The following is a 25,202-nucleotide window of genomic DNA, read 5'->3' as shown; positions in this document are numbered from 1 at the left end:
CTGGTCGCCATACTTAAAGAAGGACATAGTGCTACTCGAAAGGGTCCAGAGGAGAGCGACTAAAATGGGCTGGAGGAGTTGCCGTACAGTGAGAGATTAGAGAAACTGGGCTTCTTCTCCCTTGAAAAGAGGAGACTGAGAAGGCACATGATAGAAACATTCAAGATAATGAAGGGAATAGTCTTAGTAGACTTGTTCACCCTCTCCAAGGCAGAGAGAACGAGAGGGCACTCTCTAAAGTTAAAAGGGGATAGATTCCGTACAAACGTAAGGAAGTTCTTACCCAGAGAGTGGTTGAAATCTGGAACACTCTTCCGGAGGCTGTTATAGGGGAAAACACCCTCCAGGGATTCAAGACAAAGTTAGATAAGTTCCTGCTGAACCAGAATGTATGTAGGTAAGGCTAGACTCAGTTAGGGCACTGTTATTATTATTATTACTGCTGGGCACGATGGACCACTGGTTTGACCCAGCAGCGGCAATTCTTATGTTCTTATGTTCATTTTCACACTGGGCATATATTTACCAGATCAGGGCTCTTCTTCTTAGGAGACATTTTATCAGGAAGTTGAGAGCTTCTTGATGGATTTATTGGATTGGGGTTGGCTTCTTGATCAGGGAAACACAAGGCCCGCGGGACTCAGGGAGGGGGGAGATGAGAACTGCAGGGGGAGAATAAGGGAGAAAAGGGATAGATACTAGTTGATGGGGGTGTTGAGTGGAAAAGGTGAGAGAAAGAAGCATAGAGAAGAGATATTGGTCAAGGAGGGAACACAGAGACACAGAGGGGAGATGCTAGACAGAGATGGGATATGGGCACAGAGGATTAATACTGATTTACAGAGGGAGGATAGGCCAGGTTTGTGCAACTCACGAATATTAGATTAGAAATTTCTGGGTTCAAAAATTTATATATTTCCTGATACTGTGTAACTAAAATTACTCATAAAAGACAACAGGAATTCTTTGTATTAAGGCCTAGATCCCAGGCGTTGGGTCTTAAATTTCATTTATGGTTTCCTTGTTCTTGTGTAATACAATGTGAAAATAAGGTTTTGGTATGTTGTTGTTTTTTTAAATCTAAACAATTAAATGAATTCATGGTGGGCAAAAAAGAATTAAGGCTCCAAGTAACTGTTCCAGAAACCACTGAGGCCAGCTTGATGAATTAGAGCTGGAAGGAAGTGTCTATATTGTGCTTATATTTCCTTTTTATTTTTCCTATTCTTAGATCTCCATTAATTGTGGACGAGTTGCTTATTTGCTATTTCCTTTTATTTTCTTTATTGATGAGATAATAATTTCTTTATTTCTATTGTCACAATGTTTTTGTAATTGTATGAACTTATAATTATAAATATAATTTTTAAATTTTTTTTTAATCCTAACAAGTTAAGGGGCTCATAATCGAAAGAGAAAAACGTCCAAAAACTGGCCTAAGTCGGCACTTAGACGAACATTGTCCAAATACGTCCAAGTGCTGATAATAAAAACGAGTTTTGGACGTATTTCTAAACGACCTAGGCCTTCATAGTGCTGCTGAACGACCATAGCTAAATGGGGCTTTTCAGGAGGAGTGTCGAGAGCAGGATATGGGCCAGCTTAGACTTAGTCGTACAGCATGTATAACCGAAAGTTATACAGCCAAGGATCGACAGAACTTGGACGTTGTGACTTAGATCATTTAAAACATGGTCTAAGTCACAAAAATCCATCTAAAGTCACCAGATAATCACTGCAAATACATAAAACAGACCCCCAACACACTACCCCAGTGATAACCGACCTCCCCAAACCCCATAAAAAATCGTAATCACATCTTTAAAATTTGGCCTCCAGACCATCATCACCTGGCAGCCTGGAATAGGAAAGCCTAGTCGTCCAGCACAGAGGTGGCTTAAACCGTCTTGGGGTTGGGTTAGGAACTCATGGAGAGGAGGCCCCATGCCCATAAGCCCCTGTAATCACTGCATTGATACTTAAACATGTGCACTCCCCTGTACACCCCCAAAACCCTTTTTTACTGGCATATAAGTGGCTCCTGCAGCCATAAGGGCTATTAGGGTGGTAGATAATTGGGTCTACGGGATTCTGGAGGTGGATTGGGGGCTCACCATGACCTATAAGGGAGTTATAGTGAGGAGAAGACATGGCACCCTTTCTGTGAAGTTCACAGCAGTGCCCTGTAAAGTACCCCACTATTTAGGTGTCATGTCTGGGTGTTCAGTCCATCACTTTGCAGACCCCTCCTACGTCCAACAGGGCTTGTTCTAGGCGTTTTTGACTTTGACGAAAAGTTGGACGAAAATGTGGTATAAAGAAGGACGATTTAGCGACTTGTATGATCAGATCGGCAGGACATATAATTAGATGATTTTTGAAAGAAAAAAAATTTTGGATGTATTTTTCAAAAATGTGTCCTAGGCTGTTTTTTACTTTGGACAACTTGCGACTTAGACGAAGATGGACTTAGACGTTCCTTTTGATTATGCCCCTCCACCTGTTTAACAAGAAAATGTCCATTTGAAGATTTCTGCTGCTCAGAGCTTGGGTGTACTCAGTTGAAATTTGGTTAATTTAGGTGATACTGTACTTGACTTGAAGAAGTTGGGAAACACTGCTTTAGACCAACTCCTTCCTATTTATCGCTGGCTTTTATTAAACTGCAGTAGATCTTCTTACCGTGGGCCGGCGAGGTAAATGCTCTGACGCTCATAGGAACTGAATGAGTATCTGAGCGTTTACCTCGTTGGCCTGTGGTAAAAAACTCTAACATGGTTTAGTAAAAGGAGCCCCTCATCTTTTTGAAGGTCAGTTTCCAGTATTGTTCTCTTATGTTTCCACAGCTGGCGTCATGATTGTTTCCATTTTTTGGGTCTCGCCGTGTCTGTCGACGTTTCAGTCAGCTGAAGAGAGTCATAGCATGATGGCTGAAACATCGGTTCTACCTACCCACACACGGCGAGACCTGGACAACTGCAACAATCATTCTCCAGAATTGTACACCGTATTCCAAAGGAGGTCCTACCAGAGGCATTATCACCTCATTTTTCCTATTGGCCATGCTGCTCCCTGTGCACTCAAGCATTCTCCTTTCTTTTTGACATCTTATTTTGTACCTGTCTGGCAACCTTAAGATGATCAGATCCAGTCATTCTCAGATCCATTCATCCCCTGTCCTGTTCTTTTTTATGTTATTCTTTGTTTACTTTTGATTTGGGGCCAAAGATATATTTTTCAGTTCTATAATTTGAGGTAAAATTAAGGAAGGCATCTTTAGCTAAACTGTTCTATTCAAAGTCACAAATTAGCCATTGATTATGGCCTTGAATGGCTTGGGTCAGAGGTTTCATCGTATCTACAATGAACGAACATAAGCTAAATTTTCATATATGGAGTCTTCAAGATATGTAGCTTTCTTTTGCATATTCAACATATACTGAAAACCTAACTAGCAATGCGGTCACCAGAATGCTTTTGACAGCCCCCAGGTTAGGTTGTCACCAGTAAAGCTGATCTGCTATGGCAAAATATGTTTCTAATCCATAATGCAGGGAAAGCTAGCAAAAATCTTTATGCACATGTTTTCTCATTAATCTGATTCATAAATTGAAGAAAGGAAATTAAAAAAATGTTCTGGTGCTTATACTTGTTCTAAATGCCAAATGAATGACTAATTTTATTTTACAGAATCCTGTTGATGTGCTTTTATGAGTTTTACTGTAGATTCTTTTTGTACTTTGAGGACATATGAGGAACTTGCTTTGGGATATTTAACCAATTTGAAACTCTCTTAGAAAGTTTTTTTGACTTTTTTATTGCTTCTTTTATCTTAATTTACAGAAAGGAAAAACAGCCTCAGTTAAAAAAAAAAATAGGAACTATTTTCTCTCTTTGTACAAACTACCAGACATCAAATAGATTGGCTAGCCTTTGAATGGAATTCATTCTAGTTTAATAGGCTGAAATATATTAAACTATGATCCTATACCTTATTACTGGATGGGATGCAACAATTTATTCTGTTCCTGGCTCTGTTGTCAATGTTGCCCTCATTATGTTTTCACCTTGCTGAATTTCAAACGTTATGCATGCAAATTTATTTTACACACAGTAACTGAGTTCTTCCTACTACTTTTTTATTCTTGCACATCTAAGAGCCTGAGGTGTAGCTCTTTCTAAACCTTTCATCTAAAGGTTACTTTAAAATCCATTATATTATTGCAATTGCATATCATCCATTCTTCTCAAAGCCTATCTTAATTCCAGAAAGTTCTACTCTCTTTCACTGTAGGTAACATTCCAAAAGAGCATTCCTGAAGCACCGAAAGAATCTCATAAGAATAGCCATCGTAGGTCAGTGTGATGATCTATCTAGCCCAGTATCCTGCTTCCAACTGTGGCCAAGTACGTGGACAGAACCCCAAATAGTATCAAGATTTCATGCTATTGATCTCCAGGACTAAGAAGTGGCTCTCTTAATAGTAGATTATGGACTTAAGCCCAGGAACTTTTCTAAACCTTTTTTAAAACCCAGATATGCTAACTGCTGTTACTGTATCCTCCAGCAATGAGTTGCAGAGATTAACTATTCGCTGAGTGATTTAAAAAAAAAAAAAAAAAAAAAAAATATATATATATTATTATGACCACCACCTATCTCTTGACGTCAGGGACACACAGCCAATGAACGAATATACATGTCGCGTGCAGACTTTGTGGGTATATAAGGTGTGATATCATCAAGTTGCCAATATAGCAACCATGGCTGTCATGGGGAAAAAGGTATGATTTATCAGACATTGAAAAAGACATGATCATTGGCTACAGGGCCAAGGGTGGCAACATTTTGGAAATGGCGGAGTTTGTAAACTGTTCACAAGTTGCTGTGTTTAAAGTGAACCGTGAATAGATATGGTAACTGAGGGGCAGCAAGAGCTATCAATGTGAAAGGTGAACATCAGCTGTACAGGTTGGTGCAGGCCGATTGGCACGCTACTGTGGAACAACTCATCATCCAAATGAACCAGGGGACTTCCAAATGTGTTGTCCAAAATGACTGTGCAGTGAACCCTGTTGTGAATGGGGCTCTGGAGGAGACAGCTGGTGACTGCACCCATACTCAAGGGGATTCATCTCAAAAAATGACTGCAATTTGCACAGGAGTATCAACGTTGGACTTGCACTGACTGGCAGAGGGTTGCCTTCTCTGATGAGTCACATTTTGTGCTCCATCAAACAGATGGACATTGATGTGTCAGGCATGAAACTGCCAAGAACAAACACCCAGCAACTATTGTTTGGCATACACAAGCTGGTAGCGGCAGCGTTATAGTCTGGGGATTGTTTTCTTGGTATGGTCTGGGGATCCCTTCTTCTGGAAGGCACTCTCAACCAGTATGGGTATCTCTCCATTCTTGCCAATCAAGTACACCTGTACATGTTGACGGTCTTCCCTATGGCTGATCGGATCTTTCAACAGGATAATACAACGTCATACCGCCAGAATTGTTCACGAATGGTTTATAGAGCATGATCAACTTCCAGCGACCCTGGCCTCCTAATTCCCTAGACCTTAACCCAATTGAGTACATTTGAGACCACCTCGATTGACATGTTCAACAATTGGATCCACCACCACGCACCCATCAGCAACTGTCGGATGCACTGCAGTCTGCATGGCTCCAGATACCTCTGGCAACGACCCAGCATCTTACTGAGTCACTCCCACAGCATCTGGCTGCTATCCGTGCTGCCAGAGGTGGTTATTCTGGATATTAGCAGCTGGTCATAATAATGTGACCCAATCAATGTGACTGCATATTTATATACTCATAAATTCTGTCATCCATTGTTCAATTTGCTTTAAAATAGAAGCCAGATGGTTCTTAGTCTCAGAAGTCAGGTTTGTTAGGGTGAAAACTATAGTGATGTCATCAGCATAGATGTAAAATTTGACTTTTAAGCTTTGCTAGAAATGTTAAAAAAAAGGTGAAAAGGGTGAAATTTTTTAAAATTTGGTATATTTGTTGAAAGGAGGAAAGCAAAACATGGAATTGTGACACTGAAAGAAGCTACAAACTGCTATGTGGAGAGTCATGAGGAAAAAGCCAACTTGCTACACAAATACTACTTCTCTGTGTTCGTAGAAGAAAATCCTGGAGAAGGACAGCAATTGGCTGGCTAAGGTGCATGTGAGAATGGAGTGGATGCTGCACTGTTAACGCAAGAAAGTGTTTTTGAACAACTTGAAAAAACTGAAGGTGGACAAAACCCATGGAACCAGATGGCATCCATCCCAGGATACTGAGGGAGCTCAGAGGGGTTCTGGTGGGACCTCTTAAAGATTGTTCAATAAGCTGTTGGAGGCAGGAGAGGTTCCGTGGGATTGTAGAAGAGCGGATGTGGTTCCTTTTCACATAAGTGGTTACAGAGATGAAGCCAGAAACTACAGGCCAGTAAGCCTCACTGCGGTTGTTTAAAAACTGTTAGGTGGACCATTGTCACTTCCCTTGCTTGCCTGGCCTAAGGAGTCCACTGCTACTACCGGGTGCAGCAAGATCAGGAAACACTCTCACTGCCTTAACAATGTTCTTCCCACTGTTACATTACATTACATTAGGGATTTCTATTCCACCATTACCTTGCGGTTCAAGGCGGATTACAAAAGAGTTAAGGAGGGTGTTTTACAAAAAGATTTCTGGTCCTTTTTGGGGGAAAAAAAGAGGAGAACAGGTTGATTTGGGGGCTTGGGGGGTTAGAGGGATGAAAGAAGAAAGCTTGAGAGGTTAGGACTTTTTCAGGGATTTTTTGAAAAGTATAGTCTTTATTTCTTTTCTGAAAGTTTTGTAATCTGGGGTCGTTATCAGAAGGTTGGCGATTTGGTTGTCTGTTTTTGCTGCTTGAGTGGCTAAGAGGCCTTCATATAGTTTTTTCCATTTAACTTCTTTGATTGGCGGGTGTGTGAATGGGGTGTGAGTGCACCATCTGTCTATTGTTATTCCTAGTAGTTTTAGGGTGGGTTGTATGGTGTAGTTAATTGCGTTCATTTCTATGTTGGTTATGGTTGGGGTTTTGTTATTTTTGAGGAGGATGAATTTTGTTTTGTCTGGGTTCAGTTTCAGTTTGTGATCTTTCATCCAAGCTGCTACTGTTTCAAGTGTTTGATGTAGTGCGTCTGTCATGGAGGGATTTGGTTGATGAAAAGGTATCAGAATGGTGATGTTATCTGCATAACTGTAGGAAGATAGGCCTAGTTTGTCCAGATGGGCACCGAGGGAGGCAGTGTAGAGGTTGAAAAGAGTAGGGGATAGTGGCGATCTTTGGGGTACGGCCCAGGGGTTGACCAAGTTTCTGATTTTTCTTTATCTGATTTTACTCTGAAGGTTCTGGATTTTAGGAATCCTTCGAACCATGAGTATATTTTATCTGTGATACCTATTATGTCCAAAATTTGTAGTAGGGTGTTATGGTCCACCAGGTCAAATGTGGCGGTCAGGTCCAGTTGTATGAGCATCATTTTTTTCCCTGTACTGAGGTGTTGTCTGTGTCCATGAGGGATCCTAGTAGCATCTCTGTGCTGAAGTTGGTTCTGAAACTGGATTGCATGGGGTGGAGTATGTTGTGGTCTTCTAGATAATTGGAGAGGAGTTTGGCTACTAGCCCTTCTATTATTTTGACAAATAGCGGTATGGAGGCAATGGGTCTGTAGTTGGATGGTTGGTCCTTTGGTCCTTTAGGGTCTGTTAGGATCGGGGTGATGATGATTTCGCTGAGTTCAGTTGGGAAGATGCCGTTTGTGAGCATGGTTTGTATCCAATGTAGGAGAAGAGCTTGGTATTTAGTGCTGGAGGATTTTAAGAGATATGGAGGACAGTGATTGAGATCATATGAAGCATGGCTGTACTTTTTGTAGGTGTTTTGAATTCGGGCCATTTTATGTTTGTTAAAAAATAGCACAGAATCATGATGGGTTCTCTCTGGCCTAACTACCATCCTTCCGTCATTGCCCTGATTTCCACTATGACATGGGCTGAGGGATGGCTATCATTTAGCAGCAGTCCGTCCCATTTAATTTACAGCCTGCACTTAAATACAGTGGCATAGCGAGGGCGAGAGGTGCCCGGGGCAGTGGCACCCCTCCCCGCCCTCTTCTCTGTCCTCCACCCACCCCCGCTTCCTTCCCTGCTCTATCTGCCGCTTTCGCGCATCCCTTCCCTATCCCATACCTCTATTAACTTCCCCGGCATGAGCAGCATCGCCAACTTACTGCCAGTGTCGGCTCTCCCTCGTAACGTCACTTCCTAGACGTGGGTCCTGGAAGAGACATCAGAGGGAGAGCCGACGCTGGCACGAGCAGCAGTTTAGAGTTGCGGCTCACGCTAGCGGAGATATAAGGGTACCATGGGGGGGAGGAAGTGAAGGTGTGCTTGCAGCAAGGGGGGGGAGGAGTGGGAAGGAATGGATGGCGGAGAGGAGGAGGGGTGGCCCCTAACCCCCCTTGCTATGCCACTGCTTAAATAGACATTGGGGCTGCTTGCTTGCCACCTTAGTCAGAGAGAGGGAAGGAGAAGGAAGAGAGAAACTGAGGGTAATGGTGGTGGAGCCACTTGGCAATAATGGCCTTAACGCAACATGAAATTTGTTATAATGACTGGTGGAAGCGTACCATAGAAATATAAAATAAAATGAAGGCAGATAAGACTTTATGGCCTATGATTTGCCTATCCATGCAATCTACTATCCCTTCCCCTCCCTTAGAGGTCCAGTGTCTCAAGCTAAAGAAATCTATTGATGTGGTATTTAATTTTAGAAAGGGAAAATGTGATAATACGAGGAAATTAGGGGGGAAAAATACTGTAAGAAGTAGTTGAAAAGTTAAGTTTAAAACAGACATAGACGGTGTGCAAAAATACTGTGCTGAAAGCACAGTCTAGATGTCTGCATGCGTGAGAAAAGGTCAAAGAAAGATCAGCATATACCAGCGTGGTTAAAGTATGATGTGAAAGAGGCTATTAAAGCTGAAAGGTTGACTTTAAAAATGTAAAGCTGATTGAAGTGACGGAAACTAGAAAATAGCATAAGGACTGGCCAGTCAGGTTTAACACATTAATAAGACAGGTCAAAGGAAAATCTGTAGAAAAGATTACCAGAGAGGTAAAAAGTTGTTCAAGGGTATTAGAAACATGTTCTGAGTGAATTGATTGGACCATTAGATGGTAAATAATAATAATAATAATTTATTTTTATATAGCGCCTAACCAGCAGTTCATAGTGGTTTACACAATAGGTACTCAGCATACAATATAATAATAACATCATACATAATAAAATTCTAAGTAACTAATATGAGCATTAAAACTAATGAATAAAAAAACACAATATAAACTAAAATAAGTATAGATAAAAAGATTAAAAGTACATTATAACTACATGATAATATGAAAATCAGTAATGTATATTATATTGTTTAAATAAGTGGGTTTTAAGATCTTTTCGAAACTGATAGTAAGTAAGAAATGGAGAAACGAGAAGATTCAAACATGAATTCATGAATCCTGCTTGGAATGCTAAGGTCCTATCCAATGTTCCCTCTAAGGATTGATGAGGTGTGTGCAAAAAAAAATATGCATGAGCGACAAGTTACATACTCCACAAATTTATGAGCAGGCGCGGAGGACGCATTTTTAAACAAATGTAGTTTATCCTTGTACTCCTTATGTAATTTTAATCATCTATGGATATGTTTGTATGTTTATTGTTCAAATGGTTTTATTTATTTCCCCAAATTTATTTTTGTTATATGCATTGAAAATATTTGATATTGCGTTTAAATCAAAATCTCAATAAACTTGAAACGAGTGCCCGTGAGATTGTGGGAGGGTTAAATACTCAAAGCTTAGAAGAATAACAATTTACTTAAAGTTTTTGCTACGCCAGCTTTCTGGTATCTTTACATACAGTGGCGTACCTAGCATATGTAACACCTGGGGCCCATCATTTTTTGGCACCCCCCCCCATCTGTAAGAAAAACATGATTTTTAGTAACAAACCACACGTCACACATGAGTACCTAGGAAAAGGCAGCATCTTACATATTGCAGTGAGCAGTACATCAATACACCCATTGTAAAACTAAACAAGCCAGACCAGCACAGATCAATCCTACACCGTCAATCCTAACAGAAAACCATGTTTTTCGAACACACAGAACACACCTTCGCCTAGTATGGAATATGTCATCACAAACTAACCCCTCACCCTTTTACAAAACTGTAGTGTGGATTTTAGCCACAGTGGTAACAGCCCTGACGCTCATAGAATTCTGAGCATCAGAGCTGCTACTACCACGGCTGGAGCTAAAAAACGCTCCACAGTTTTGTAAAAGGGGGGATAAAATAGAAATACACAGTTTCAACGCTCTAGCTCAGAGGTGCCCAAACTTTTTGGGCTTGCGAGCTACTTTAAAATGACCAAGTCAAAATGATCTACCAACAATAAAATAAAAAAATACAAAGCACACTATACGCTGAGAAAATGTTAATTATCATTCCTATTCTGGGTTTTTTTTCAGAGGACAATACAGATGACTCTATGCATTGTTACCTCAGTAACAACCATACAAAAATAGACAAATATACCCCCATCCTTTTTATTAAACCACAATAGCAGTTTTTAGCGCAGGGAACTGCGCTAAATGCCCAGCACTGCTCTCGACGCTCATAGGATCCCTGCGCTAAAAAACACTATTGCGATTTAGTAAAAGGGGGCCATAGTGCAAAATATAGACAGCATATATAAATTCAGACACATTTTGATCACTAAATTTAAAATAAAATCATTTTTCTTACCTTGTCTGGTGATTTCATGAGTCTCTGGTTGCACTTTCATCTTCTGACTGTGCATCCATTCTTTCTTCCCTTCTTTCAGCCTGTATGCTTCCTCTCTCCTTGCCCTTTCTTTCTTTTTTTTCTTCTTGATGCCCCCTTTCTTTTTTTCTGTTACCCTTCTGTCTCCCTGCCTGCCTCCTTTCTTTCTCCCTACCCTCCACAAAGCCACCGCCGCAACCATCGGGGGAAACAGGCCCCAAAGCCACCGCCGCAACCATCGGGGGGAAACAGGCCCCAAAGCCACCGCCGCATCCATCGGGGGAAACAAGCCCCAAAGCCACCTCCGTAGCTGCCCCAAGCTCTCTCTGCTTCCCACCGGGCCGACCAGCATTCCCCCGACGTCAATTCTGCTGTCGGAGAGGAAGTTCCGCCCAGCCTGGCAGCGATTGGCTGGCCCGAACTTCCTCTCCGACTGTAGCCTTGGGGCGGGTACACAGCCAGGGCGGACCGCCCCCCCCCCTTGGTAGGACACTGAAGACGTGGCAGCGGCTCCTCTCACGAATCACCACCTGCGTTGGAAGTCCGATGCAGGCGGGGATCTTGAGAGGAGCCGCCGCTGCATCTTTTAACTTTTTAAAATTCAGGCCGCTGCCGCTTCCTCTCCCCTCGAGTGAGCGACGGGGGAAAGCGTATGAGCGACGCCACTGAAAATAGTGAGCGATCGCTCATGCGCTCACCTTAGAGGGAACACTGCTCCTATCCAAAAAAATTTTTGTAACGACATGCATTTGCTGAAGGAAAATAAAACCAACCAGATCTACGAATATTTTTCTTAGAAATAAAAAAACTAAAATGAGAAACAAGGTAAGTCGGCGCTAAGCCAAATAAAACTTTAAAACAAATGCATCCAAATTTAAATAACACTCTAGACTCAAACGGTAGCCAATGAAGCTTTTGATAATCTATATATATAAAATCGGATGTATGTATGTATGTGCCGCGATCACGCAAAAACGGCTTGACCGATTTGAACGAAACTTGGTATGCAGATCCCTCACTACCCGGGATGATATGTTCTGGGGGTCTCGCGGCCCACCTGCACACGTGGGCGGAGCTACAAACAGATAATCGGATTTCACCCATTCATGTCAATGGAAAAAATGTAAAGAGCTGCCAACGCAAAAACGGCTTGCCCGATTTGAACGAAACTTGGTATGCCAATCCCTCACTACCTGGGGTGATATGTTCTGGGGGTCTCACGGCCCACCTGCACACGTGGGCGGAGCTACAAACATAAAATCAGATTTCACCCATTCATTTCAATGGAAAAAATGTAAAACAGCTGCCAACGTAAAAACGGCTTGCCCGATTTGAACGAAACTTGGTATGCAGATCCCTCACTACCTGGGGTGATATGTTCTGGGGGTATCACGGCCAACCTGCACACCTGGGCGGAGCTACAAACAGAAAATCAGATTTCACCCATTCATGTCAATGGAAAAAATGTAAAAACTGCCTCCGCAAAACCGGCTTGCCCGAATTGAACGAAACTTGGTATGCGGATCCCTCACTACCTGGGGTGATATGTTCTGGGGGTCTCACGGCCCACCTGCACATGTGGGCGGAGCTACAAACATAAAATCAGATTTCACCCATTCATGTCAATGGAAAAAATGTAAAACAGCTGCCAACGTAAAAACGGCTTGCCCGATTTGAACGAAACTTGGTATGCAGATCCCTCACTACCTGGGGTGATATGTTCTGGGGGTATCGCGGCCAACCTGCACACCTGGGCGGAGCTACAAACAGAAAATCAGATTTCACCCATTCATGTCAATGGAAAAAATGTAAAAACTGCCTCCGCAAAACCGGCTTGCACGATTTGAACGAAACTTGGTATGCGGATCCCTCACTACCCGGGATGATATGTTCTGGGGGTCTCGCGGCCCAACTGCACACGTGGGCGGAGCTACAAACAGAACTTCAGATTTCACCCATTCAAGTCAATGGGAAAAATGTAAAAAGATGTGGGACCGATTTGAACTAAACTTGGTATGCTGATCCCTCACTACCTGGGGTGATATGTTCTGGTGGTCTCGCGGCCCACCTGCACACATGGGCGGAGCTACAAACAGAAAATCAGATTTCACCCATTCATGTCAATGGAAAAAATGTAAAAAGCTGCCATTCTCACAGTAATTCACAAACGGCTTGCCCGATTTGAACGAAACTTGGTATGCAGATCCCTCACTACCTGGGGTGATATGTTCTGGGGGTGTCGCGGCCCACAACTCTATGTTGCTTTCTCAAGGGTGGGTTCACCCAAGAATTTATATGTTCTTGCTCCAGGAGGTGAAACTAAAAATGTTGTTTATAATCACGTTTTGCGTTAGTTGTATTGTATTCATTTTGTCAAATATTTCACATTATAATTTGAATATTGTACTTTTTATTAAGCTGTAAAAAAATAATTTCATTCACCACTATAAAGTATCTTTATTTGAATCCATTTACAGTGTTATTGCTATAATTAAATACCTGTGCAACGCCAGGGCATCAGCTAGTATATACTAATATGATTGTGTTTTTTCAGATTAAAAATCAAACAAATAGCTGTATTTTGTATGATTTTTAATCGACTAGTAGTTATTTTATACAATCCCAGATAAATAACATTACAATAATCCAATATTGAAAGGACTGAAGATTGAAGCAGGTTTTAAATGATATAAAATCAAAATATTTCCTAATAGTACGCAGTTTCCAGAGGACAATAAAGCATTTCTTAACCAGAGAATCTGTATGGGCCTTAAAAAATAAGGATCGATCTAAAATAACCCCTAAAATTTTCAGCGTAGGAGATATCGAATAAGATTGACCATTTAAAATTAAAGTTGTTTCAGTAATATTTTCATTAAGACTAGCTAGAAAGAATTTTTTTTTTTTTTAAATCATGTTTATTAAGACAATAGGCAAACTGAATAAGGAGAACAGCAGCAAATACATTACGCTCCCAATGCAACAAAACAAGCATGAAAACATACATGAGCAAAATGTGACATCCAGCAGATAATACAAGGAAACCAAAAAATAGAGTCTGAGGAAGACCCCTTGTTCAGCAACCTCAATCCAGTTTTGGTAAAAGACCTAACAGAATCCCCAAACGATTCCACACTCACAGCCATCCCTCATGCCCTGAGGCACGAGACAGCCAGCTCTACAGGCATACACACAGCCACACACAGACACCCACTCTCACACACACACGCACGCTCTCTCTCTGCCGAGGGGCCTTGCTTGCTCCAAATGGATCGGTACAAACCTATAAGACTGATCCGGTAGAGGCAGTGTAGCAGGAGATATAGCAGAGTACAGGCATAGACAATCAAGCAGTAGTGTCCAAAAACTGCTGCTATAAGGCACAGTAAAGTTTCCAGGTCTCCTGTGGGCGGTTCGAGTAAGTGTCCAACTCATATTGGGCTTGCTGTGTCATCATGGCACTCCACAGAGCATAAGGTGGGGCCTCCTCAGAGATCCAGTATTTCAAGATAAGCTTTTTCCCTAAAAGAACAGCATGAAGGACGAATTTCTGGGAAGACGTAGTCAAGCCCTGTTGTTGCATCTCCTGGATGTCCCCCAGCATTAAAGCGGGCGCGTTCCATGGCGTGCCCATCTGCAGCAAGCTGTCTAAGCATCTTTGCACAGAGACCCAGAAAGTCAATTGCAGGCACTCAAAAAAGGAATGCCGAAAGGTACCCCTCTGGGTTTTACATTTGATACATTTGTCGTCGGACCACAATCCCATGACCTTCCCCCGAGCGCAGGTAAGGTAGAACTAATGCAATAATTTAAACTGAGTCTCTTGCAGAGTAACCGCCTTCACATGAAGGAAGAGTGTCTGAAAGAGAAGATGAATATCAGAAATGGAAACTTCGTGCCCCAGCTCAGTGGACCAGTCCCTCACCAGGAATGCTAAACACCCCTCCCCTGCACAGGCTCTACCCTACCCATACCAAGTGGAAATTTTGTTAGCCGGAGTAGGGGTGGAAAGGAAAATCAGATCCAATTTACCATACTCCCATCGTTCCCCCATGTGTGCGTACCAAGGTGTGATAGTAGTGGTGTATTTGGAGGTAGGTAAAAGTATGAGCAGGTGAGAATCCCCAGGAGGCCCGCACTTGTGCTAGAGAAGGGAACTGACCCCACCCAAAGATAAAGCCGTGCCCAGGGTTATGTCGCGCCCCGAATGCCCCTGCAGACCCGCCAGCCCACCCATAACAGGGACAAAATCTGGATTGCGGAGAAGGAAGAGAAAAGGAGAAACAAAGGGAAGCCGTCCTTGCAGCCGTCCTTGCAGCCACCACTGCCAAGCCTTGTGGAGTGGAACCAAGAACGGATACATAGGAGGGCGAGGCTCCCCGCTCACTCACCCAGACCCATGGATGACAGATGCGAAGGACCAGGGATAGCAGCAGTCATCAATCAAGGCCAAGGGAGAGTATTGATGGGAAGATACCAAGTGTTCATGTATCCAACGTAAAAGTGCGGCAACGTTATAAATGCAAAAGTCTGGCAGACCAATGCCCCCCCGTTCCCTGTTCTGGGTCAATTTAAGAGTACTAATACGGGCCACCCTACCTCCCCAGATAAAAGAGCAGATAATTGACTGGTACAAGCGCTCATCTGTATGCAATATCCAAACTGGAATAGTCTGCAGGGAGCTGAGCGGTTTTGGAAATAACACCATTTTTACTAAGGTCACCCTGCCCATTAAAGAAAGGGAGAGCGAATGCCATTTGAGGCATAAGGACTTGATTTTCCCAATGGTGGCGGTAATATTAGCAGCGTACATTTTACACTGATCCCGGTAAAGCATGATACCAAGATATTTCAACTTCCCAGGCGCTATACCAACTCCAAGCCCCGAGCACCAGGGCTCCGTAGTGAAAGAGCCCAGTAAAAGAGCCTCCGTCTTTTCAAAGTTAATTTTTAAGCCCAAAATCCTGCTGTAAAACCTGATAAGTGCCATTAAATCGGGCATGGTCTGGTCAGCATGATTGACATATAATAGCATATCGTCAGCGAACATACTGATACGAAATTCCCGAATGCCGAAGCGAAGTCCTTCCAAGGCCGGGTCTCTACGAATTCAGATGGCCAGAGGCTCCAGGGAGAGAAGAAAAAGAAGCTGTGAGAGGGGACAGCCCTACCGCGAGCCTCTCCCCAGAGGGAAAGGCTCAGACACCCCACCGTTCACCAATAATTGAGAATGAGGGTTATGATAAAAAGCAGAGATCCAATCGACAAAAGCGCCCCGAATGCCGAAGCGCTCCAAAGTGCCAAAAAGATGGGGCCACGATACCATATCGACGGCCTTCTCTACATCTAGGCTGGTAATAAGTGCCCTGTCAGCTGCGGGGTGCGGTAATTGCAACACCGCGAGGACCTTTAAAGATTCATGGAGGCATGGTGGCCCAGGACAAATCTCACCTGGTCTTCATGGACGAGGGTGGAGAGGAAGACGTTAAGGCGCGATGCAAGAATGCTGGCTAAGATTTTAATATCTTGATTTAAGAGAGATATGGGCCGATATGAGCCAAGAGCGTCGAGCGGGCGGCCAGGCTTAGGAAGAATAATGACATGAGCCCTGTTGTGAGTATCCCCCGGGGGGGTAACAGTGCGCAGGCCTTGAAAATATGCTTGTAGAGGTAATAAGGCCACTGGGTCCAAAAGTGTATAGAACTCAGGGCCGAACCCGTCGGGACCCGGCGCCTTAGCCAATTTCAATGATTTAATGGTCCGCTGGAGCTCCTCACCTGTTATGGGACCATTGAGAAAGTCCTGTTGCCGGTCGGACAGCTGAGGAAGTGTGATATCGTGAAAGAACTCTTCGCTCGCGGCAGTATCAAATGGCTGAGCAGAGTATAAGGCCTCAGAATTTCTCAAACTGTTGAGAGATGGCCTGATGGGTGGTGTGCACATTACCCGCTGGGTCCCGAATGGAAGTAATGTGTCTTGCTTTATGGGGGTGCACCAAGTTGGCAAGGAGGCGGCCTGTTTTGTCACCCCAACGATGAAGTTTATAATTGTAACAGTAGATATTACGACTAGCTCTTTGGTCTAATAAAGCATTGATTTTGGATTTGAGTTGATCCATGGCCTGCTTGGTGGCATCGTTGAGACAAGAGATGTGAAGGGTCCTCTTAAGGGCGAGTTCCCGCGATAATGAAAGGAGTTCCTCATCTCGAGTAAGTCAATATGTGTCCCCGCATAACTGCTTTAGCAGCTTCCTAGTAAACGACGGGTCCCACATCCTCCACCGAGTTAGTGCGCACAAAATCATCCCATTTCTGTCGAAAATAAACGTGAAAGTGAACGTCCGTATATAGATGAGGTGACATACGCCAAATCCTGTCCCCCGTCTGGGAGCCAAACTGCAAATTAAGACCCAAAAGAGCGTGATCAGAGACTAGGGGAGTAGTAATAGAGGCCTCAGACAAAGGAGGGAAAAGAGAAGCAGAGATCATAATATAATCAGTGCGCGAGTAAGTTGAATGGGGATGAGAGTAGAAGGAAAAGTCAAGTTCATTGGGGTGTAGAGTACGTCATGTGTCGATAAGGCCCAGTTCCTTCATGAGAAAGTTCACCCCTCTTGTAAAATGGCCCTTCGGAACAGGTCTAGCAGGCTTGTTATCCCATTGGGGGTGGGCAACCAAATTGAAATTCCCGCCCAGTATGAGTGGGAGGGGGAACAGCAGAGCCAAATGGCCCACCAAGGTAGAGAAAAAGGCATGAGACTAGAGATTAGGAGCATATACATTGCATAAGACTAAAGATTGACCCCCACAGTTCCCCAATTAGTACTATAAACCGCCCATTAGGATCTGCAATTTGTCTATGAATGTGAAAGGGTAGGTTTTTATGAATAAGTATAGCTACCCCACATTTACGTGTTGTAAAGGAAGCATAGGCCACCTGACCTACCCATTCCCTGCAGAGTTTGGAGTGTTCAGTTGGGGACAAGTGGATTTCCTGCAAAAAGGCTATATCAGTGCGTTCTTTTTTGAGGTAGGCTAATAGTTTAGTATGCTTAATGGGGGAGTGAATCCCATCTACATTTAGAGATTTTACATTCAATTGCGTCATAACATATAGGCAATAGCACAGTATATGATCCAGACATGCAGCAAAAGGAATGATAGGGGTGGGACGTCCCAGCCACATCCCACCCACCAGAACTCACCCATCAACCATTTGGAGGACAAAAATACAACAGAACTCATTGCTCGTGAATCCCCCTGACAGAGAGGAGCCAACATACACACACCAAGCACAACCCCCCATACATACCAAACATGCATTCCTTCCCCCTCCCCCTCCCTCACATACCCCAAACCATGTAGTAGCATGGAAAAACCCCAGCTAACCTGAACCCCCAAAAAACAGTACAAATATGCAGCCCCGAGCCCCACCAAACCAGACAGCAACCCATCCTTAAAATGTGAGGCTCAGGCAGGTTGGAGCCCCACACCAAGAAAACCAAAAACGGTGCATGGTTAACCACAAAACATAAGGAGAGAATATAGAATTGACAACACAACAAACTCTAAATACGTAATGCAGTACTAGAGGTGGAAAGACCAGTACCAAAGACAGGCTAGTGGCATAAGATAGGCATGGTCCAAAAAACAGCATGCTCCTACAAGGCGAAGGATTAGAAGCATGACAACCAGCAGATCGGCAGGTCGATCCCATACTGCAACAGCAAAAAGTTTGTCCCTTGGCATAGGCCCTAGTAGAAAAGCAGCAGGGCCATAATCAGACTGGAATACCACAGCACAGGAGGAATGATGACAATAGCTGCTCTGCAGCTCTGTAGATAAAAAGGGACCCCAGGCTCATGTGGTCGCCCACAAAGGGGGTAGATATAGAAATGTAAGGCAACATGAAAGGCCAAACGCCACGCTCGCCTTCCGCGGAGAAGTAGATAGAAAAGCTCTCCCAGTAGTGAGGTGCACGCCAGCCACTTACCCGCAACCGATGTTGAGTCTCAGTCAGGTTGTGCGTCATTCCCCATGGACCATGGCAGGTAGAGACTTTAGGAACCCCTCCAGCTCAGCCGGCGTGTTGTAGAACGCAGTAGTGTTGTTGTAGATCACTCTGGCCCAAGCGGGATACAAGAGGGAGAAACGGATGTTGCGCTTATACAGTTCACTGCAGTGGGGCGCCATAGCTCGACACTGCGAGGAGAACTAGGGGGAGAAATTTTGGAAAATGAGCACATTGTGGCCCTCCACTTATAGGTTAAGATCTTTACCCCGACGGTAGTGGGCCAGTATGCGCTCCTTTAGGACATAGTTAAGGAATCTGGCAATGACGGCCTGGACCGCGGATCCTCATCACGTTGGGACCCCAAACGATGTGCTCGTTCTATGGAAAAGGGCGCCAAAGGGTCAGATAGGGCGACAGCCCGTGGCAGCCATTTCTCAAGCCACTGACGGAGGTCGACGTCCCTGATGGAGTTGGGGATCCCCACAAAATGAAGGTTTTTGCGCCGACCCCTGTTCTCATGATCTTCAAGGCATTCCGCCATAGATTTATTTGCCGATTCCAGGGTACGAGGCACTCTTCAAAGTTGGCCGCGGTATCCTCTTGCTGGGCTATCCGGTCCTCAGCTCTCTAAAGCCTGCCAGCCTGGGAATCCAAGCTTTCTTTTATGCTCTCCATAAAGGTATGAATGGTGGCTAGTTTGTCTTCCATTACTAGCGTGAGCGAACGGGTGAGTTCTTGAACCGCAGCTGCTTCCAGGGTAAAAACAGGTGCCTCGTGCACCTCCGCCATCTTGCCGTCCTGCACCCGGGGTCTGTCCTTCGCGGATTGGGCTGCCTTTGCTGCCATCTATACGCTCCGTGCGAATGGAAAATCGGGGATCAGACGCAGAAAAGTGAGGGCTAGCGTATCCTCAAAGTGTAGCACACCGCCGATAGGTTTTAGCAGATTTTAGAAGTAAGAAATGTCGGTGAGGCCTGGAGCTACCCAGAGGCACGTCCGTTCACTGTCCCGTCATCAAGTGCCCCCCCCCATCCACCCCCCGCTAGAAAGAATTTTGATTTGTCCAGATTTAATTTCAGTCTAAATGTAGATGTCCAAATTTCCACTTGTATATGAATAAAAGATATATAATTTAACACTTCTGAACTGAGTTCAGTTAAAGGGATGAGTATTGAAATGTCATCTGGGTAAACATAAAATTTTACATGTAAACTATGTAATAAATAACTATGTAATAAATAAGTAAAGGAGTATAAGGAGCTCTAAGGGTAGATAAGGTCATATTAGAAAGCCAGATGAATGCTATGCTTCGGTCTTTATTGAGGAGAATGCTGGCATGATAACCCAAACCGGTGCTTGATTGTGGTGATTTTGATGGAATTGAAGCAAATTATTGTGAGCCTTCGACAAAAGCAAAATCCATGGACTGGACAGTGCTGCATATATCCTAAGGCCCAAAAAATATTCAGAAATTAAATTGCAAATCTACCTTGCACTAGTAGCAATCTATAACAGTTCATTGAAATCAACCATAGTACCCTTGGGTTGAAGGATAGCCAATGTAACAACAATTTTTTGCAAAGGAATATAAGGAGGAGCCAAAAAAACTATAGACCAGTATACCGGTAATTGGAATCAGCAAAATGGGAGAAGCTTAAGAATATAAGAAAAGTTATACTGAGTCAGAAAAGGTTCATAGAGTCCAGCATCTTGTTTCTGATAATGGCCATTCTGGGTCATATACTATATCAATTAGACAAAGCCCACTAATAACTGATCTGTGATATCCTAAATCAATTCTCGGATCTATTTTATGGGGTGAAAAAAACCTCAGAAATGGAGCTATACACCCAACTGGGTATCAAGAGTGATACATCACAATGCTCCTGTTTAAGTCATTGGCAAAAAAACCCACCTCCGTGTAAAGTTATTCATAAATAATCATTTCAATATCTTCTCATTCTCATTTTTACCAAAATAAATCCTTAAAATTCTTTTATAATCTCATGCATTTCTGTGCTATTCATAAGTCCGTGCAATTAACTGAGTATTAGTCGGTCATGCAATTTGAACAGTTTGTGCAGCAAATTAGCTCATATTCCGTAATATATCACTGGGTCAGGGAACAACAGTTCAACTGAGAATATTCTCATTTTATCAGTACTGAAAAATAAAACTTATCTCAAGTCTTTAATTTCTTAGTTTTGTCTTCATTAAATCCTCAAATGATTATTTTTGCAGGAACTCATGTAGATTTTTATATTTTTCCCACATAAGTTTCACGGCCACTGTGTTGCCACCGATGCAGCCATCATTTTGCAGGGAACACTTTACTCCCACTTTATCAGGGTAAGTATCCAGCAGCCTTTGTCTTTTCTGCAAACATTAAGACTTCAGTGTAAAACTAATAATAGATGCTGGCATTGTCATATTGATATAGGGACCTTGGTCCATCTGTTATATTTTTGTCCTTTTATATTTATATTTTGGAAGTCAATTTGGGGACAAATAAATCTGGTTCTAGAGTCAAAAGTTACACTATCATATGAGGCCATAATTTGTGGTACATGTGAAACCCACTTTAGATAAATATAAGAGTCTTCTTTTTATGATCATGACAGGCATAGCCATTCAGTTGATCACGAGTAACTGGAAAAACCATGATAGAATAAGTTACACTTTTTGGTGGGCTTATCTGTGTATTGCATACAGATATGAAAGAATTAATGCAGAGTGTAGGGGATTTAGTAATGTATTTAATAAAGTTTGGAGCCCATTGACTAAATTTGTGAAATTATAATAATAATAATGTTTATTTATCTTTTCTTTCCTATTGTTCACTTGTCTTTACACATCCCTGGGGGAGGGGGGTTGGAGGGAGGGAAATAAATATTGATGGTGAATTTGGGTAACTTTATTTTCTTCTTTACATATTATATATTATGTTATGTTATGTCAATATTAAATGTAGGAAATAAAAAAATTTGAATGATATATATGTTACCTGTACAGTTAATAATGCAATGTATGTAATCACTATTGTTCTCTTTCATTTGTATGGCACTGTTTGAGTTTGAAAACTAATAAAGAATTAAAAAAACAAGACTTCAGTGTAAAACTATATTTCATATTGTTCTCTGTGAACATATTCTATAAACCTCTTAGTTACCCAAATTCACCATCAATATTTATTTCCCTCCCTCCAACCCCCCTTCCTCCATGGATGTGTAAAGATAAGTGAACAGAAGGAAAGAAAAGATAAATAAACATTATTATTTAAAGATGCCAGTGTTGCTAACTAAATCGCATGTTTTCATTGGCTTTTTATAGCCTGTCAGTTTCATCAACCAATGACTTAAACAAGAGCGTTGTGATGTATTACTTTTGATACCCAATTGGGTGTATAGCTCCATTTCTGTGGCTTTTTCTACCCCATAAAATAGATAATTGATTTAGGATATTACGGGTCATTTATTAGTGGGTTTTGTCTAATTGATATAGAATTTGGTTTTGGACCACTTGGTCATATTATAAATATTTGTTTATTGTAGCATTCTGGGTCATAGAAACATATAACAATTAAGACAGATAAAGACCATATGGCTCATCCATGCCACCTTATTTCCTTTTTACTCCCTTAGAGATCCTATGTACTTGCCCCAAGCTTATTTAAATTCAGATACAGTTTTCTTCTCCACGGCCTCCACCGGGAGGCTGTTCCACAGATTTCACCACCCTTTCTGTGAAGAAGTATTTTCTCAGATCACTCCTGAGTGTCCCATTTCACCTTCATCCTATGTCCCCTCATTCCAGAGCTTCCTTTCAGTTGAAAGAGACTCACCTGCTGTGAGTAAATGGGAACCGATGATAATAATCATTACCCCAGTAAAGACACTTGATTGATCTTTTGCACAGTTACAACACAAATATTCTCTATTGCACACTGATGTGTTTTCTTATTTTCAATTGAAACACTATGTACAATCTCTATCTATGTGTAATCTGTTGGAGTCTTGTAGAGAGCAAGTTTCTGAAATGTTTAGTTTATCAGCACAATCTCATATACCTCTTCGTTTCCATAAGATGGGAATTTTGGACTGTCAGCTGGGTATTAATTTGGAGCTTTTAGCCAGACTTTGCACTGATAACTTACAGAGCTCGATTTCTGCACGTCACTTGCAGCGCTATTTAAAGAAAGCTCTAACGATGACTACTACATCATTTTGTGGGAACTCCAACATAAATTTTTGTTTTGTTTATATATTTCACCTACTAGAGCATTTCGTATGACAATTACTAGTTCTCATTGTTGTCTGAAATGTGGACAGTCTTACGCCTTGTTAGGCCAACAATTTTGGTCCTGTCCTAATGTCATGGCATTTTGGCAACGCTTGGGACATTGTATTTCAACTATGTGGCAACGGTGTTAGACACCTATTCCACAAGCTCTCTTTGGGACCTTTACTCTCTCGCTTCCGACACGAAAAGGAATGTTGGCTTTTTTGGACTGCACAGTTCTTCAGGGCTTGAAATCAATACTGACTGCATGAATTGTGGAAAATTCCTCACCCTAGTCTCATTGGCGATCCCTAATGATTGAGGAAGCTTCCTAGGGGCAAATGTTTTTGTTCCATATGGGAGCCCTTTTGGCTCACCTTGACACCCTATGCTCGCAGCAGACTGTTGAATGGTTAATCACTTGTTCTTATGGTTCTTGGACCTGCGTAGGAGATTCTTATGTTCATTTGGGGTGGGTGCTATAGAATTGTTTATTACTATGCTATTCATGATCTGTTTTCTCTGTAGTTTGTCTGCATTTTGAAAATGAATAAAAACATTTAAACACAAGACACTTGATTGATATCGGTGTTCAGGTGTTTCAGGTTCACCGCTCACTTTAATGAATGATATCGGAATGATTTGTTACATTGATTCTGCTCAGTTTGTTGGGTCATTGATTTATCGGCGAGCAAGCATCTTTTTTTGTTTCTGACATTTTGAGATTGATCGTTATCCATAATGATGCCAAGATCTTTTTCCTGAGCGATGACTCCTTGTGATCTTGAGCCCGTCGCTTCATTCTGCATCGCCTCATGTGCAGATTCCATTGTAAGCCCACTGGAGATGGGACCTATTAACCATGCCAGAATATGCGCAGCAACTCAACTTGAACTCAGATTTTGAAAAGGAGAGCAATTGAGTCTAATATCCAAGTCCAAGCCCTTTGTCTCTCACAGGTGCATCCCTTCATTTTCATAGCCTTTCCATCCATACCCACAGGCATTCCTATGCTATCTGTCAGTAGCAGCCCCCCTATTTCTTTCACAGCCAACACTTCCAGCTGTTTTGGTAGCAGCTTCTGTATTACATGGAGGCTGTGATGAAGGCTTTCATTCTGTGCCAAGCCAAAACAATGATTATGCAAGGTACTTTCCAAAGACTCACTGCCATTAAATATAATAGATCCCCATATGTGGGAGGTTAGGGCTGGCACATTCAGACTGTAATGTTACATTTGCATTTGGATTAGCAGATATCTTATTCATTCTATGCTGTGTAATCAATTTGTCCAGCAAGAAATTGCTCGTGGCAGTGTGGTGCAGGGTTATTTAGTACAAGGTCCATGATTGTCCATTGTGGCACTGTACTTGTTTTGCATTATCTAAAAAAAAAAAAAAAAGGTTATGCATGATTGCTTTGTAATTGCTTTATATTTTTTCAATGAAAGAAAGGCTTGAGAATAAGTTAAAGTGGTACGTTTTGACAGAGCCCCTGAAAATGTTCTCCGTTTTTGTTGAAGTGAGCGCAAGCCTGCTGGATGGAATTCATTTGATACGTTCTCTTTTACATTACATTAGGGATTTCTGTTTTGCCATTGCCTTGCAGTTCAAGGTGGATTACAAAAGAATTATAAAAAATATATTACAAGAAGAAGATATCTGGTAATTTCTAGGGGAGATAAAGAGTGGACGAGGTTGCTTTGGGGAATTGGGAAGTGGTATTGGGTGTGGGAAGCAGCTAGCGGTATTAAGTCGTTTGCAGGAATTTCTTGAAAAGTAGGGTCTTTATTTCTTTTCTGAATGTTTTGTAGTTTGGGGGTCATAATCAGTAGATTGGAGATTTGGTTGTCGAGTTTTGCTGCTTGTATTGCTTTTCATTCCTTAAATTGACCAGAGTCCAGGGAAATTCTTTAATGTTTATAAGATAACGCTGTGCAAACACACAGATCAGCACAATAAAGGTGCTTATAAAGGTGCTTCCCCACAGACCGAGTTGACTTAAAGCTTTTTAAAATGTCTGTGAAATTCCCCAAACTGCATC

General features: G+C 42.4%; 1 protein-coding gene across 10 annotated transcripts in view; it reads left to right on the top strand.

Moving 5' to 3' along the window:
- Positions 1 to 25,202, top strand: part of CRHR2 (corticotropin releasing hormone receptor 2) — a 403,216-nt gene that overhangs the window by 266,430 nt on the left and 111,584 nt on the right. For 5 of the 10 annotated variants that reach the window (XM_033931750.1, XM_033931757.1, XM_033931749.1 and 2 more), the window contains one exon: positions 21,135 to 21,230. The exons of 4 other annotated variants lie outside the window; for them this stretch is intronic. In XM_033931750.1, coding sequence (XP_033787641.1) covers positions 21,135 to 21,230 — 96 coding nt within the window. The remainder of the gene's footprint in view (positions 1 to 21,134; positions 21,231 to 25,202) is intronic. One more of the 10 variants, XM_033931754.1, reaches the window with a different exon arrangement.

This window comes from Geotrypetes seraphini, chromosome 2, assembly GCF_902459505.1.
Source record: "Geotrypetes seraphini chromosome 2, aGeoSer1.1, whole genome shotgun sequence".
NCBI lineage: Eukaryota > Metazoa > Chordata > Amphibia > Gymnophiona > Dermophiidae > Geotrypetes > Geotrypetes seraphini.
The sequence above is the reverse complement of the archived record's forward strand: the minus strand, read 5'-3'. Positions and strand labels throughout refer to the sequence as shown.